At 40.3% G+C, this 16475-nt stretch overlaps 1 protein-coding gene across 3 annotated transcripts in view; it reads right to left on the reverse strand.

Moving 5' to 3' along the window:
* Positions 1–14054, reverse strand: part of CADM2 (cell adhesion molecule 2) — a 1061838-nt gene extending 1047784 nt beyond the window's left edge. Inside the window, exon 1 of one of the 3 annotated variants that reach the window (XM_072806514.1) lies at positions 13416–14054. In XM_072806514.1, coding sequence (XP_072662615.1) covers positions 13416–13476 — 61 coding nt within the window. In that variant the 5' untranslated portion in view covers positions 13477–14054. The remainder of the gene's footprint in view (positions 1–13415) is intronic. The other 2 variants (XM_072806515.1, XM_072806516.1) reach the window with 2 other exon arrangements.
* Positions 14055–16475: the final 2421 nt, after the last annotated feature.

Genomic DNA, 16475 nt, shown 5'->3' on the forward strand with positions numbered 1-16475 from the left:
TTGATCTATGGATGTAATTTCATGAGAAAGGCATGTATGACCCAAGCTCAGGCTGATGACTACAAAACTAATTTATAAAACTCATTGACAGAGACAGAGAGCTCTGAAATTTATGTAGACATATGTATCAGAATAAAAATATCTTTACAGTGTAAAATCTTAACTGAATAATGCACGGGTAGATATAAAAAATTAAATTTTAGTAAAAGGTATTTTTTAAGATTACACAGTGAATGTTACACTGTGTTACAAACTATTTTTAGGTGGAAAGTGAAAAGAAATATGCCATTTCTGTAGTCTTCAATCATCCATAATATTCTTCTACAACCCATCACCAAAGAATGAATGTGATTCCAGTTTCTCAGTCTACAGAAGAAACTGCAGAAGTAACTTGCTTGGTTACTGGGTGGCTTGGTCAGTTAAGCATCCGACTCTCGATTTTGACTGGGGTCATGATTTCATGGTTGTGAGATCAAGCCCCCCATCGGGCTAGCGCTGGAGATGGAGCCTACTTAAGATTTCCTCTCTCCCTCTCTCTCCCCCTCACACAAGAAAAGAAGAAAGCAAAAGAAAGTAACTTGCCCAAGGTCTCTAAAATAGTGGCATGGTGTAGATGAGAACTGAGGTCTTTTCATTCCTACCATTATGTCTTGCCGCTGCAGGGCACTTCCAAAATTCAGAGTTTGAGTTAGTCCAGTGATATCTCCTCACTGTACAGAATATAGAACCTACCACCACGAGGCCAGAGTCTTTACTGTGCCTCCACGCTAGCAGTAGTTTGGCATGGCTGCTGCTTATGTTCTCCTGAAGGATCAGGGCTGTGATTCATGCCTCCTCCCCTGTCACAAGTTACTCCCATTCTCTGTTCAGTCCCCCAAGATGATATGAAAGTTTCGGAGGAAATATCCCTAACACCTGATCAAGTTTACTATTGGCTTGTAATAAGACCATCATTAAATGATAAAAAGACTGTCTTCCCAACTTGTCCACACCCATCCATCAAACAAAGTTGTTGTATTACAAAATACACTTTCAGGCTGTCCTGTCCTTCAAGGATAATCTGTTCTGCTTTGTTGGTCGTCTGTACTTGTATAGCCAATAAAATTCGGTAAAGCGAAGTGAAGATTTAAAGTAAATCTGACCTTACTGAACTCTACTAGATCTCTAAGAAACTATGAACTTATCCCTGTATCAATACCTTCATCTTAGCTATTCCACAGAAGTGAAAGGATAGGGAGGATTGAAGTTTCAAGATACCATTAGTCTTACCTCATCCATAGCATTTCTATGTTTAAAGAAAAAAATGCAGGCCAATGGGCATGAAACTATCATATGTAAATTTTACTTGGCCTTTTAAAGATATGTTTTTTATTTTTTTATTTTTTTTATTTTTTTATTTTTTTATGATAGTCACACAGAGAGAGAGAGAGAGAGGGAGGCAGAGACATAGGCAGAGGGAGAAGCAGGCTCCATGCACCGGGAGCCCGACGTGGGATTCGATCCCCGGTCGCCAGGATCGCACCCTGGGCCAAAGGCAGGCGCTAAACCGCTGCGCCACCCAGGGATCCCAAGGTATGTTTTTTTGTATTAAAACTAGATATATAACTTTATATATTAAAATATATAATTTTTACTGAACACACTTCATTTTCATGCTAGTTAGCATCAGATCTTTCCATAAAGACATTGTGCAGTATTCTTTTGAAGAATATAACGGATATTGTTTTTAATTTGGTGACTCTGGACAAAAACTTTGGCCTGAAATGCTTTCCTTCTATCAAATTAAAAATTCACTTTCTGAGTGGGTCATTATGACTAAAACTGTTGAGAAATAAAAAGGTATAACTCTTCCTCACATTTTCAGTGTTTCAGATATTAAGTGGTTACACATTAAAAAATTATGTCACTTCTAAAAATGGATTTACAAGAATATTCTCTATATAATAAAAATTCAGTAACATATTATAATATTTTTTCACCAAAACAGGGAAACAGTCAACAAAAACTGCTTCTGAAACTACCTTCCTGTTTATTCCCTAGGCTCTGTAAAGTCAGTCAGTAAGGGCCGAACCGAAGCCACATTAGAAGGTTATTCTGCAGCTGTTGCATCACATTGACAGTCACAGTTTAACATAAAGAAGATTCTAAGTACAGCAGCTATGGGTGAATATAATTCTTAATATCAACTCCATAAAGTGGTAACAACATTTAATAAATTGAACTAGTTTAATCTGGTTGGGATATTTATTTACTGAATGTGCATTTCTACACAACGATGATAGAGTGATTTCAGCACCTTCCGTCAGGTAAATCTTAAGTTAGCCTAGTCAATAATACCTTTTCAGATGCCCAAAGTCATGAAACAGTTAAAAATCCAAAAGATATCAAGAAATTGATTTTCTAAATTTGAAGAAAAACTCTATGACTTTAAAGAAAAGCTATATTTCACTGGGACTTTTAAGAAAAAGCATTCTTAAAACACTTTATGTGGCATTAAAGTCACTACGAATTATAGAAAGTCTTTTTTCCCTTGGTGTTCAGCTCCCAGTAACTATATTTAAATTCTCTTCAAAAAGCAGTTAATATTCCCATCCTACCACCCACGGTCTTTCAAAATGCTAAAAGGGAAATAAATCAAATTCAACCACAGCAAACATGTGTCTTCAATTGCAGAAGTATGACTAAGTATCAAGAAAAACCCCACAATATTTAGGATTTTCTTTAAAAGGCCTTTCAAATAAAATGGATGTAATCTTCCCAAGTCAAATTAAGTGAAATGCACCCTGAATCCATACTTCAGAGACGACTCCCAGAACATCTACCCCACAGCTTTGGCAATAACAAAAGCAGGTCAGTCCCCACTGATAATCTGGCAGATCAAGGTCAGTTTGTAATTCCTCTTTGTTCATACATTTATCCAGAAATACTGGCTACTCTAAGTAGAACAGTAAGATGATTTGGTTTCATGTTTACCTAAAGCCATCATCAGGAATATTTGGAGGGCTACAGATAGAAATCTTTAATAACTAAAAAAAAAAAAAAAAAAAAAAGACGAGGGGTTATGATGCCCGGAGAAATCAGGGAGATTCAAAGCCATGAGATGAATGTTTTCAGTGCAAATTCGAATTGCTTACCCTAATTGAAAGCAATGGTCTCATATTTTTGTGAAGTATGTCATTATTCAGAATTGTTTGTGTTTCTTAGTAGCCATTTTTTTTGTACTCTCTCTGTACCTTAAATATGAATAAACATTCATTGCAAATATTTATTCTATTCAGAATAGTGTATTGGCACTTTGGCAGTTATAACATAAATACTTAAATATTATTTGGATCCAATTAAAGAGATGTGTCAGGATTAAATGGATTGGAAGAGAACTAATCAATCAGTAGAATGAAAACATTAAAAAAAAAAAAAAAAAAAAAAGACACAGACCAGACCTTAGATTAACCACTTGAAATAAAATGAAGAATAAGACCCTGTACTTTATGGGTTTATAATCCAGTAGAACAAACAGACAGATAAATACCAAACATTCAAAATACTGTAATAAAAATACACAAAAGGGTTATATAGATCATAGCATAGACAAAATAAAATGTTTCAAATATCAAGGGCAGATGGCATTCTTTTGTCTACTTAAACACATCAGATGTTGGTCAAAATTTTTCTTAATAAAAAACTCCAGTGAGTTACTGGAGACCAGTATTTTTTTAAACTATCATTAATAATAATGTGGCTTCAAATTTGCAGTTGTAAAATAACAAAACAAAAATTGGTTAAAATTGTTAGTATATATCAAAGTTAGTTAGTATATACAAAATGCTTTTTATTGCAATAGCCATAAATAAAAGAAAAAAGTGTACTTACAAATCAAACTCAAGTTTTCTGATGATATGATACATAGGCCAATGCAAGTCAAAAGGTACAATTAAGGTAAGTATGCCCTCAAACTCGTGCAATGCAGGAAAATATCCTCCATATAAATGGTGACATGTACTAAATGAGCCAATTCTTATAACCATCCCTCCACAAATGAAGTCCTTATTTAAAAAACATCTGTCTTTCTTTCTCTCTCTCTCCTTCTCTCCCTCTGTTGGGTTCATGTCCCTATATACTTTCACAGTTGTCCAAATTGCATCCAAAACAAAAATCGAAAAAAAATCATGTCTCAGATTTGACAGTGCACTGACATTTGGCAGCCCATGCAGTTGCAGGCAATTAATACTATCTAAAAATCTATAGCCTCAAATAATAACCAGCGTAACTTCAAGATCCTACCACAGCAAATGTGTTAATGGACTAGTTATGGAATAGAGTATTGATTTAGGAACAATTTTTGATTCTTGTTTTGAGAGAGTGAAAGGAACAATCCCTATTCAAGATAAGGGATACACATTTTCACTCATTATTTTATTTCATTCCCAGGCCAAAGAACTATTTAGAAATAACAGATACTGTATTATGTATCACAATGGTGAATTTCATTCTGCCTTGGCAGGGTAACTAGTAAGTGTAGAATGTAACTGCTTGCTATACTGGAGTCATAGATATATAATTGCCTTCAGAAACATCCTTCTCTGAATACCACCTACACATTAATACATGACAGTGAACTTACAGCCAGACCCCTGTTCTACCCCACATGATCCTTGAAAAGGCTTTGAAATGAGGCCACGTGCATAATTAAGGCACACTGAATATCACAGTACATGTAACAAACTAGAGTATTATGAATCCTTAGGGGAACCTCATAGAACTAATACATTTTCTAAAGAAAGCTGCACATGAGTAAAGAGAGCCCAAAATGCTAATTAGATCCTCTCAGTGAAAGCTATAGAAAAGTTGATTCTTGAATCCTGAAGTTGGGCACAGAATGGAACATTTGTATACAGAAACACTGAAGGGGGGGGAAGAATTTGACATAAAAGCCCCTCAATAGATGATTTACACAATTCATGAGAAAATAAATAATACAAAATAAAAATATAACAGTGGGAGAATGTCAACCCTCCTGAAAGGGTTAAGTATGAGAACCGATTTCGTATTAGAAAGGGATTATGTAACAACAGAGGGAAATACTCACCCTAGCATATGCTAATTTAGTCAGCTTTGCCAGGCGTTTCTGTGTGTGTTTGGCTGGCTGACTCACATTCCTTGCCTCTCCTTTTTGCCATTTTATTATGAAAGTAAGGAGGTTGAACTCTCACAAAACGCAATAATAGCAGTAACAAAAACAAGTAAAAGCACATTATATGTGTTTTATCCTTGCTAAAACATTGGGGTATGCGTTGTGGAGGTCAAAAGGAAAATCACCCAAACTGTACGTATTCAGCACATAGGCTTTAGCAAATCTCCCTTTCTTGAACCACTCTTCATTCCTCATTAATTACTTTTAATAGGTCTTTCAGGTTAGGAGCATGGTCGGGACTGGGGGGATATTATATTCCTGGACAGTGCAAAGGAAGCTGAGTTACTATGTTACTCAGACTCCAAAATAGAAAATAGAGAGCAGTAAAGGAGTGACAATTAGACAAGCTTATTGTATATTTTTTGTTTGCTTTTTAATACAAATATTCTAACCATCTCTCATTTCAACCTAAATCTACTACTTAAGATTGGAAAGTAGGGGGCATATAAGGTATGAGAATGAATGGAAGATATGTAGGTGTCATGGGCATTTTCCCCCAGAGGGGATAGAGGACAAGCTAACGCAAAATATGAATTCATTAAGAGAGTAAAAATGTATTTTACACACTATAAATTTGAGTTTGGATGTTTAAGTAAACCTTAAGGGAGTCACTTGCATTTTTAAAGGCAAACACTTTTAACAAAGAAGCCAAAAATATTTCTCTATAAGAACAAATTAATTGTTTTTTATAAATCATACTGAATCAATATAACAGCTATACACTTAACAGTTGGCAGCACATCCTTGTCAGGAAAGGTGCTTTCTTGCTCTATTCCCAAAGATGACTTTAGATAAACAATGAGTGCACCGTTACTGTAAATAAGCCATCATCAAAAACATAAAATTGTTAGGGGATCAATTTGACCAATAAGAACTGTTGCTTTCTTAATGTGAAGTGATTTGCACTACTTGATCATACTTAGCTCTAAGATTTCTTATTTCTCAAAGCAAATGATTCCTTATTTTTATTTTCTAATCTCTAATGACCTCTGCATCTAGCCCCCAGAATAACTGTTTATGACTAAATTGGAGCTTCCCGTTCAGCATCCAAGTGGCTGAAAGATAATTTAAAGATTCAAGTAAAAACTATTTGCTGACTTAGAAAGAGTTATATCAAATGATGAATAATGACTGTCTTAATATTTACTTCAAAGACCTCTAAAATAGAATGTAAATAATTAGTAGCCAGCCCTCTCTAAGGCAGATCCCTTTACAACTTCAGCCCTGTGTCTATTCATGTAGTGGAAGGGTCTCATTACTTAGTTTCATAAGCACAAAAGAAGATTCAGAATAGATGCTCAGCTCTATCACAAATTCAGAAACTGTATATCTTGCTTGTGTGTTTTTAAGGGGAAATCCTAATCATTGTTAAAGCCTAAGAAAATTTATTCAAAAATATACTTTTTAACCCTCATAAAAAGGGTAAGAGAAAATAACTGAGTGCAAAGAAAACAAACTCTTGCCTTTTCCTCACATCACATCCCATCCCTGACAGCTCCCAAATTATAAAGGTACCTTTCAGTTCTAAAAAATAACTGTATACTTTAAACTTGTATATATGTGTATGGAGAGAGTAAATGATTGAGGGATATTCCTTTTTCAACAATTACATCTCTGATTTTGACATTAATATTTAACTGATACCTAATTAAGCAGAATATTTATTTTTATAATTTTTATACATACTACATACTTCTAAAATGATAACTATTTCATATCTGTTTAAAGAAACCCACTGAGCACATTAACAGAACCAACTGGGCTCATTTCTTAAGTAAAGATCAATATGCATAGTATGTGCAATTATTTTTTTCTCTAGCAAATGGAATAAAAATAAACAAAGCTACATTAGTTTCTGTTATCTGAAATGGTTCCCTTATAGGCTGCCTGTAACAATTGGTCCAGAACTATTACTTTTATTAAGGGACCTATTTAATGCTTTTGCCTGTGATAAATAATACCTTTCACAGAGGAAATTTCTCTACTGATTTGATGTTAACAGAAATTCCACTTCACAATGCTTAACTGCAGGAATACACATTGAACAGTTAATGTCTATTTCTTTTAAAACTACTATATTCTCATAATATAAGAGATGCTATAATAACAATAATAATAAGCAATAAAACCTCACAACAACAACAAAGGACTGACTCCTTACTCACTAAAAGAGGATTTAACAATATTTCCTAGCCCAATATTTATAAGGTCCAATACATGTAAACAACTGCATAGAAATCCTATTTTTAACTTTGCTATTTGTCTTCATGAAACTGGCCTGTGTCTCTGATAGTTTGCAAGAAAATAAAGTATTCACCATGTATCTGGTGAGAGCACTGATAATTTTATTAGGATTTATTTACTACATTAATCTCCAAACAAAATATGCACTCATTCTTTCTTATGCTTTGTCTTCAGCTCACATGATTAGAAATACTCTCTGGGTTATTTCTGGTTATAAAAAACTGAAGGATGGTTCATGTCTACCACAAGCTCTGAAAAGACTTCCCATTTCGCTCATGCCACATGACTGCTTTCCTGTGTGTTCGCCTGCCGCTGCAGAGCACATTAGGCCTGAGATGCCATTTGCATCATCACACAGCAGGGGGCTTCAGCTGCCACAAGCTCTAGGTTAATCCTCACCCACCTCTTTACAAGAGGAATTTGCAGAAGATGCCTTTCTTTGATACTACAGAACTGCACTCCAAAAACGCTTGACATTTTCAAATAAAATGTTGGCAATGAACTTGTCTTTTTAAATATTTTTAGGTTAAATCAGTAAATTATAATCATGCCCTTCCATTTTTCATGAAATGAATTGGTGATCTGATCTAATGCAGAATACTGGTGATTTTTAATCAAGGAAAAAATTTAAAAATGGGGAGGAAAATGCCATGGCAAGAACAACTGATCAGATTGTATTCATTTAAAAATGCATATCAACAGCCATTGCTATCTACTTTTCTACAGGAAAACTGTTTCCTAAACCAATACAGTCTACAAAATGTTTAACTCTTGTGGCATCACTTAGCAAAGTTTAAGTGCTGACATATTATGAAGAGATGCAGCTATTTAATTCCATTAGGACATACCTATTCATGCCAACACTATTTATTATGTATCTACTGAATTGAGAATAAGAAGATTGCACAGATAACAAAGGCTCAGGGCTTGCCCTCAGGAAGCTTAAGTTTAGTAGTCATTGGGCACTAGAGCTGTTCCAGGAGGATCAAAAAACCAATACCTGCCAATTCCACAAAGAACTCTAACTTCAGCTTTTGAGTTTGGCTTCCTCAGTTTGTGATTTCTCACCACTTCCTCAGCCTACTCAGCCAGCTGTTACACATTGGGTGATTTTGCCAAGGTTGTTAAACGAGCCTATTAAAATGAGGACGCCTTCTCAATAAATCTCGTGGAACGCACATCAATGTTATCAAATAAAACATCAATAGGATAGGTCTATTTATATTATTAATGTACCCCCAAATCCTTCATAATAAATAAACCTTACTTGTCTCAATCATCTGATACCCCATAGATTTCTCATTTTAAAAAGAAAATTAATATTATCTGATATTGATTTTAGGTCACTTTAAAATGCATGACTCACATTTCTTCCAGCATTTTTATACTTCCATTTGTTCCTTAAGTAATTAAAGTAATTTTTTTCATTAAAAAAATGGCATCTCACTATTTCAATGTGGGGCAAATAGTTCTCAAGTATCTGATCTTCCAGGGGAGAAAGCAGAAAGAGGCCTCTCAATCAATGCTTACTTTGGTCATGTTATGCTCCCACAGTTCTAATAGTTGTAGAAATGGTGAAGACAATGAAGTAAGTTTCCATATCTTGATAGAAAATCTGCCCAGAGACTCCCCATGTTTGCAGGGAGATTTTCCTAATTACTAAGTGTCTGGGGTTTGACCATTTAAATCATAGTCTTTGGCTCTTATGTACAGATTCTACTCTTTAAAGGTTCAGTTGTTAATCAAGAAAGGGAGGAATACGGTTCTTGCATTCAACATAAGAAATGAGCTCAACAAGACTAAGGCTATTACAAATAGAAGGAAATGAATGGGAGAGATAGGCTTTTAAGAAGCATTAAGTTATCAGTATTTATTTAAGTGTATGTAGGTGTATTTTGTACTTTATAATATACTTTCTAAAAATGTAAGGGGAAGTTTATGTTTAGTGTATTCACTGAGGCAAGTACTATGCATGTCCAATTGACCTTCAATTTGAAAGTCTTTCTAAAATAACAGATCATTTATCAAAATATCTCATGGAAAATAAAACAAGACAAAACCAAACCCTAAAATCCCAGTATTTGTGTTGGATGTGTTTTTCTGTAAGACTAACTCTAAAAAGGAAACAAAGTTCTCAACAAAATCTCTATGTATGTCTATTTTCTGGTTATATTTTGTCCTTTCTTCTTTGCCCTTTCTAGGACCGTTTTCTTGTGCTAAACAAGACAGTCTCCATCTTTGCAGTGCCCCCTCAGGCATGGAAAGGGGATACAGCTTCAGCCAGGGTTAGCAATTGAACTGGATCTGCTCTGTAACCAAGAGAGGTTTCAGTTACAGGTGGCAAGCTTTTGCACACCTCCTTCTAAAGAAATTCATTTCTCTAAACTGTTCTGTACCCTCATTCCAGATTTTTCCCCTGCCTATGATGGAGGAAAATAAGAAAGGATGCCCCATAAACTAACACAGAAGCAAATTTTGTTATCTAAGTAGCCTACATTCCGAGTTGTGCTTTGGTCAGAAACATATTTATTTCCTTCTAATGATTCATTTTCATTTCCTAAGAATCCACTGAAGACAAAATGGTAGATTTTTAGAATAGTACTATTTTTTTTTAACTTATTTTATCATTGACTTGATTCTCACCACTGGCTCATTAACTTTACATATTAACAAGCCAAAAGGTTGATTTTGCTTCCCAGAAAGAGTAAAATATTGGTGACAATGTAAAACACAGAGAAGATATGTTCAAATGAGTCTTCTTGTCTAAAATAAGGCATAGTGCAAGAAAGGGGATAATAATAGAAAAGCTAAATTAACTGATCACTATTACTTAAGTCACAGAATACCACCATAGTTCCGATAAAGCTAAAAATAAGAAGCTGTAGACTGCCTATAGCATTTGCCTAGTCATAACTACCAGCAGGCAGAACAGACTCCCTCTAGCCAAAATCAGTTAGTTGCTCACTAGTTCCGCCGCCACCCTTCTTTCTCTGCACATAGAAAGGAAAGACCTGCTAAGTATTTAATCTGTGTCCAGGAAATAAAGCTTTTCATTTTACAACCTAACCAAGTCCTAATAAAAGTGTAGGATGGTGGGAGAAAACATAAACCTCAACCCTGAAGCAATGTTTTTGGCCAAGAGTAAAACAAGGAAGGCATGAGCAATTTGTTTGAGCAGGAACTGACAATATCAACAAAGTGCGATGTGTCTGTGGAGCAGTGTTTGATAAATGTGAGGCAGCCATAAACATGAGAAGACAATCCAATGGTGCTTTGCACCCCCTCCCCCCTCTAGTTTTTTTTTTTTTTTTTCCTTTTAAATCCTCTTCTCTCCTTTGGTGTATTAACATGGCCTGATCTAAGATGCTCATAAGTACACAGACCTTGTTGGGCTGGCGCTTTCTCCCTGGTTGCTGTAGAGGACGCTTATTTATTTATATATTTGGACCTGATGCTGGTGCTGCTGTGGGTTGCAGTGGTGCATTTTCTCTGGCATGCCCACACCCCTTCCACCACCACCTCTAATCCGCTGTGAAAAGCAGCACTTTTTAAATAATTGGTTTACGTACTTAATAAAAGAGACCCATGTTCTTAATAAAAGAGAAGGCAGCTGATGGAATCTCTCCGGGTAGAGAGAGAGTAAATCCTCCTCCAGGCTGAGAGAATGAGACACCAGCAGACAGTTATTTTGCAGTGCAGTGAATAGACAATTCATGGGAAATGTTGAAGGCAGAGGAGGCGACCCCCAAGCGCAGTCCACTGCCCACATGCTCTATAATAAATAATCTCACACCAGCCCAGCAGTGTGTGCAATGACGTGCCGGGGCCAGCACGCACAGATTGGCAGGGAAAACACATCCAGCGGTGTCGAATTTTCATCGCAATCACCAAATTAACTGATTTCCCCACATCACACTCCCACTACCCGGCGTAGAGCGCGCGCGCACGCGCGTGCACGCGCACGCGCACGCGCGCACACACACACACACACGCAGAGCTGAGAAATGCAAGTTACTGAGAGGTGAAATAGGGTATCTAGGAACACGTTTCAGCATGGATTAGAAACCCAAGTGATGTGTCAGCCTCCCGGGGTACTTGTGAGAGGGTGGGAGTGTGAACGGTGGGAAATGGGACGAGGCAGCGTAAGCAGGAAGAAGGCTGTCGGCTTTCTCGGGGATGCTGGCACATGACATATCTGAAATTTACATTTAACACAAAACACAAAAAAGATGGTAAGAAATATCTCTGCAAGGTCAGTTAGTTAATTCAGAAAAATTCTGTCCACTGTGTTTTCCTTCACATCATAAATATGCATAAATAAAATACATCCCAGTCTATATCCTGGAGGATAGGAGGCAGGATGCATTCCAAGAACTTGCTGAAAGATGGTTCATTGACCTCATTTAAATCCTCCAAAGGCCAATTGGGTTTTGCACGCCTGCGGTCTACTTGTGTCTTACTTCCAGATTCCTTTTACCAAGGGACAAATAAATTTGGTCAACTTATCTTTCCCACAACTACAGAAATGACGACAGAGGGGTTAGAGGTGGGCAAAGATTTAGCAAGAAATCAAGAGTCACCTAGCTTTAAAAATCCTATAGTCCATCGTTTCACATCCATCCTTCCTGTATCTCACTCAAGCCGCATCCCTACATTACTCCTCTCTTAAAAGCAACAATTTTCCGCCTGCCGGCCGCAGCCCACCCAGCCCTAGCATGCCGCCTCTGCCTCACCACCACCCAAAGTGTGCTCTGCCCATGCACTCCTACTCCATACATTGCCATTCATTTCATAACCAGCGTCGTCCTCCCATTCCACAGGGCCCCCTCCTCCTCCTCCTGCAAAAGAGAGGATCTGAGGAAAAGTGCACCCCAGTTCCCTAGCCGCTCTGCATCCAAACCCAGTGATTTGCATAATAACAGCGTTTTGTGCGGTTTCCCTCCACTGCGGTCGCAGGGGTTCTTACATTTCACGTGAAAGGATAATATTAATTACGAAAAGAAGCGGCAGAGAGCAGAGCGAATAGAGAGGTAGGGAATCCAAGCGAAAATCCCTTAGCAGTAAAGTAACTGCTTAGGTGCATATATTTCTTTGCTTAAAGAAAAAAAGAAAAAAGAAAAAGAAAAGAAAACCACACAGGCTGATCAATTTTAAAAAACAGGCTTGTTGATAAAGTAGCTTTGAGTCTTTTGATTTTTCCCTTCCTCTTTCCCTTTTTTATTTCTTGATTTATTCTTTCTCTCTTTACCCCCTTTTCCTTTTTCTTTTCTTTCTTTCTTTCTTTCTTTCTTTCTTTCTTTCTTTCTTTCTTTCTCTCGCTCTCTCTTTTAAATCCCAGACAGTCTCCTCTCTCTTCTCAGGTGAATGACACGTCTCACAACACATATCCCCCCCGGGGATGCTATTGCAATGCACACGGTGCTGCCGCTGCTGCTGTTCTCGCCGTCTCGGTAGCTCGCTCCCAGGCTCTCACTCACTTTTTAAAGATACACGGATATGATGATGGTGGGAAGAAGAGAAAAGAGAAAGGCGACCCGAAAGGGGGAGGTTAGAGCGATGACAAGGATGGAGAGGGTCGATCAGGAGCGTGATGTGGGAGGTGGCGGGGGGGGGGGGTGGTGGGAGGGTACAATGTTCAGAGAAGGCACAAGTTGCCAGCCAAAAGGCGTGGGAGGTGTGTGCGGGGGGTGTTGCTGGCGGGGACGGAGAGTGAGAGATGTGGGAAGCTCAGGTGAATGAAAAGGCGAAAGGTGCCGCGCACGGGGCTGCCTGCTGGGAGAGCGAGGCTGAGCCAGCGCCAGAGATTCGAGGGGCTGGAGCGAACGGCCACTGCCCCCTGCCGCACCGGGGAGTAGGGGGAGGGGGTGGAAATCGCCGGGGACTGGGGGACTGGAAGGGGAAGAGTGGAAATATGGGGTGGAGTGGGGATGCTGGGGAATGGGCGTGAAGTTGATGCTCCCCGCGGCGGGGCGGGGATTACCTTGTAGCAGGAGCCCGCAGACGCTGTAGAAGCGGAGGACGGCGCTGCGTTTCCAGATCATGGTCCCTTCTCTAAAGGGCTGGGAAGGAACGAGGGGGGCGGCAAGATGCTGGTGAGTGGGACACCAGAGTGCAGGGCTCCGCCGGCGTCCTCCTGGCGCCTGCTGGACCCTCGGCGCCCGCCGCTGCGGTGTTCGAACCCTCGGACCCGGATTGGAGGCAGCAGAAGCGGCAGCTGCGAAGCACCCGCAGAATGGGGTTTCGGTGGGCGAAAGAGTTTCTTCTCCTCCTCCTGCCGGTGGTGCAGCCGCGACAGCCCGTCAGGCAGGCGCGGGTTCGGAGCCTGCCTCCTCTCGGCTCGCACCGCAAGTCCCAGAGCCCGCGGGGGCTGCCCGAGCAGGTGGTGCAGGGACGCCGGGGTGTCGGGGAAGGTGCAGGCGAGGGCTGCGGGAGTGGGCAGGTCGCGGAGGGAGGGCGGGGGCAGGGGGGCGCAGGCAAGCAGCGGCCGCCGCTCGCGCTCAGGGTGTCTCGGGGTCCTGGGAGGGGAGGTGGCAGCGGTGGAAGCGGCGCTGGCGGCGGCGGCGGCGGCGGCTCCCGGATGCTCGAGCTGCAGCAGCAGCAGCAGCAGCAGCAGAGGCACCCGCGGCGGCGGCGGCGGCGACGGCGGCGGCGGCGGCGGCGGCGGCGGCGGCGGCAGCGGCGGCGGCGGCAGCTCTACAGAGCACCAGACACAAGGGCAAGCTCAGCGCGGCGGAGGCCCCGCCCCCACCCTGGCCAGGGACAGACACCGCCCCCCGGCCAATGGGAGCGCACCCGCCTCCCGGGCCTGGCCAATGAGAGGAGGGGATGGGTGGAGACAAACGCCGGGAAAAACAAACAGGCTTCTCAAGGACCCTTCGGGCAGGAGGAACCGAAGCCCCGTTCACACCCCCTCCCCCGGGTCTCACCTCCCTGGCGACGTCTCGCCCCACCCCGACGGAGGAGACACCGCCCTCACTGACCGCGCCTTGCCCTCAGGAATGGTTCAGCCAATCGCCACCGCGAGGGGGCGGGGTTAGCCATGTCCCCAGCAGATTCTGGGATCTGCGGTGCCTGGGCCAGGTCCTGGGTGCGAAGTTCTTGTGCGCATTTGGGCTCCTAGAGCAGATGGTGGCTGCACCTGCCCACTCACCAGCTGCAGTAGCATCCTCTAACGCTCTCAGCAGCAAAAGGGAAAGATGGCAGGGGGCGTGGGAGAGGCTAAGTATAGGGAGCGGCACACCTACCTGCCTGCAGGGACTTGTGTGGCAGAGGAGGAGAAGTTAAGGGTGGAGCAGATAGATGAAATTGTTGTTTTTCAGGATTTTGACACAGTCTAGGTATAAATATCAGTAGAGCCTAGTGAGTGACAATATTGGTCAGTACTGCGATCAGGCGTACCCAGTCCAAATCCCATAGCTGTCACTTCTCGCTGCATAACGTTTGATGATTTTAATGAGTGTTTAAGTGGAAGCCTCCTCAAATGCAAAGCGTAGATAGTAATAGTACTTAGCTTTTAGAGTTGTAAGGATTAGTGAGGATACAAATATGTCAGTTCAGGGTCAAGCAATGTGTAAGTGCTTTATAAATGGTGGCTCTAGCTGTTTAGTGGGATTTTTCTAATTCGGGATTGGAGGAAATCTTAGGTGATCCTCTATAAAGGCTTTAATAATAGCTTTAAGGGAGAAAAAAACATAAATGTACTTTCTTCAGAGACTCATCCAAAAGTGGCCGTGGAAAGGAACTTAGAAATCTGGAAAAAAACCACCTCTATAAATCAGCATCCTGAAAAGTATCCTTTAGAAGATAAGCTATAAATGAGCAGGACACAAATAAATCAGAAGTTGTGTTTCCAAATGAGTTTAATTCCCAGGCTTTTCCCTATGACCAGTTTTTAATTGAACCAAATTAGCAGATGATGGACTAGTTCAGTAGTGTTATATCAGTCACACCATAAATAAAGTCTGCTTTGTTTGAGAGACTGCATAATGGAAGCCTGCAAGCAAGAAGACAGAGGGAAAGATGAGAGGCACAATCAATATTGATGCCCTTCGCTCTTTCCCATTTGTTGCTTACTTTGCCACAACCTTTTACAAATTCAACCCTTGCCTTTTAACTAATGACCCATTCATTTCTCTGTCCACCTTTCTCCCCAGGTTCTCAAAATTAAGAAGGAAAATGTCCATAATAAAACTGCAAGTGGACTCTAGAAGAAAGAGGTTGTGTGAATACTCTTATTATTGTAAGAGATAGTTGCCTACTGTGAGTTTTAGCTGTTAGGAAAGTCAGTAAGTCCAAGGATACTGCTATCATTTGAACTATTGTGAGCATCAAAAGGTGAAACTCTAATCATTATTGACTCATGCTTAGGTTTTGTGTCAGGGAGAATATTAAAAAAATGGAAATGCCAAAAAAGTTAGGATTTCTTTATTGAAATGGTAATCAGAGTTCCTATGGTCTAGTACATGTCCTACTGCTAGCTGTACCACCTTGGGCATGTAGTTAACTTTCCTGACCCTCAATTTCTTCAATCACAATATGCAGGAGATGCATTTGGTGACTTCTACAGTCTTAGTGAGATAAACAAACAAAATTCAATACTCCTAGGATTGCTATATTCAAGAAAATGCCCAACCAAACATGAATGAGTATCTCAGAATTTGTTATTAATACTCACAAGCAATTTGTGGGTTTTTTCTTGTTGATAACTATCTCAGAAATGAGGATTTCTATGCTGAAATAGTCTATAGGTTTACTATAAGTAGATGATCCTCAGACCAGCATCACCACCAACACCTGGGAACCCAGAACTGCAGAATCTCAGGCCCTACCCCATACCTACAGAATGAAATGCTTCATTGTAACAAGACTCCAGGGTGACTTATAGATAGATGAACTATGAGAAACACCTTTCTTTAACACAGCTTTACCACAGACTCAACCTGAGGGAGAATTCCAGTAGGTATTCAATGACATGGAGAACACTCTAAAAATCCCAGAGGATTTTTGTTAAATTACTATTTTCAGGAATCCTAACAATCTC

The sequence above is a fragment of the Canis lupus genome, chromosome 30 (assembly GCF_048164855.1).
Source record: "Canis lupus baileyi chromosome 30, mCanLup2.hap1, whole genome shotgun sequence".
Classification (NCBI taxonomy): domain Eukaryota; kingdom Metazoa; phylum Chordata; class Mammalia; order Carnivora; family Canidae; genus Canis; species Canis lupus.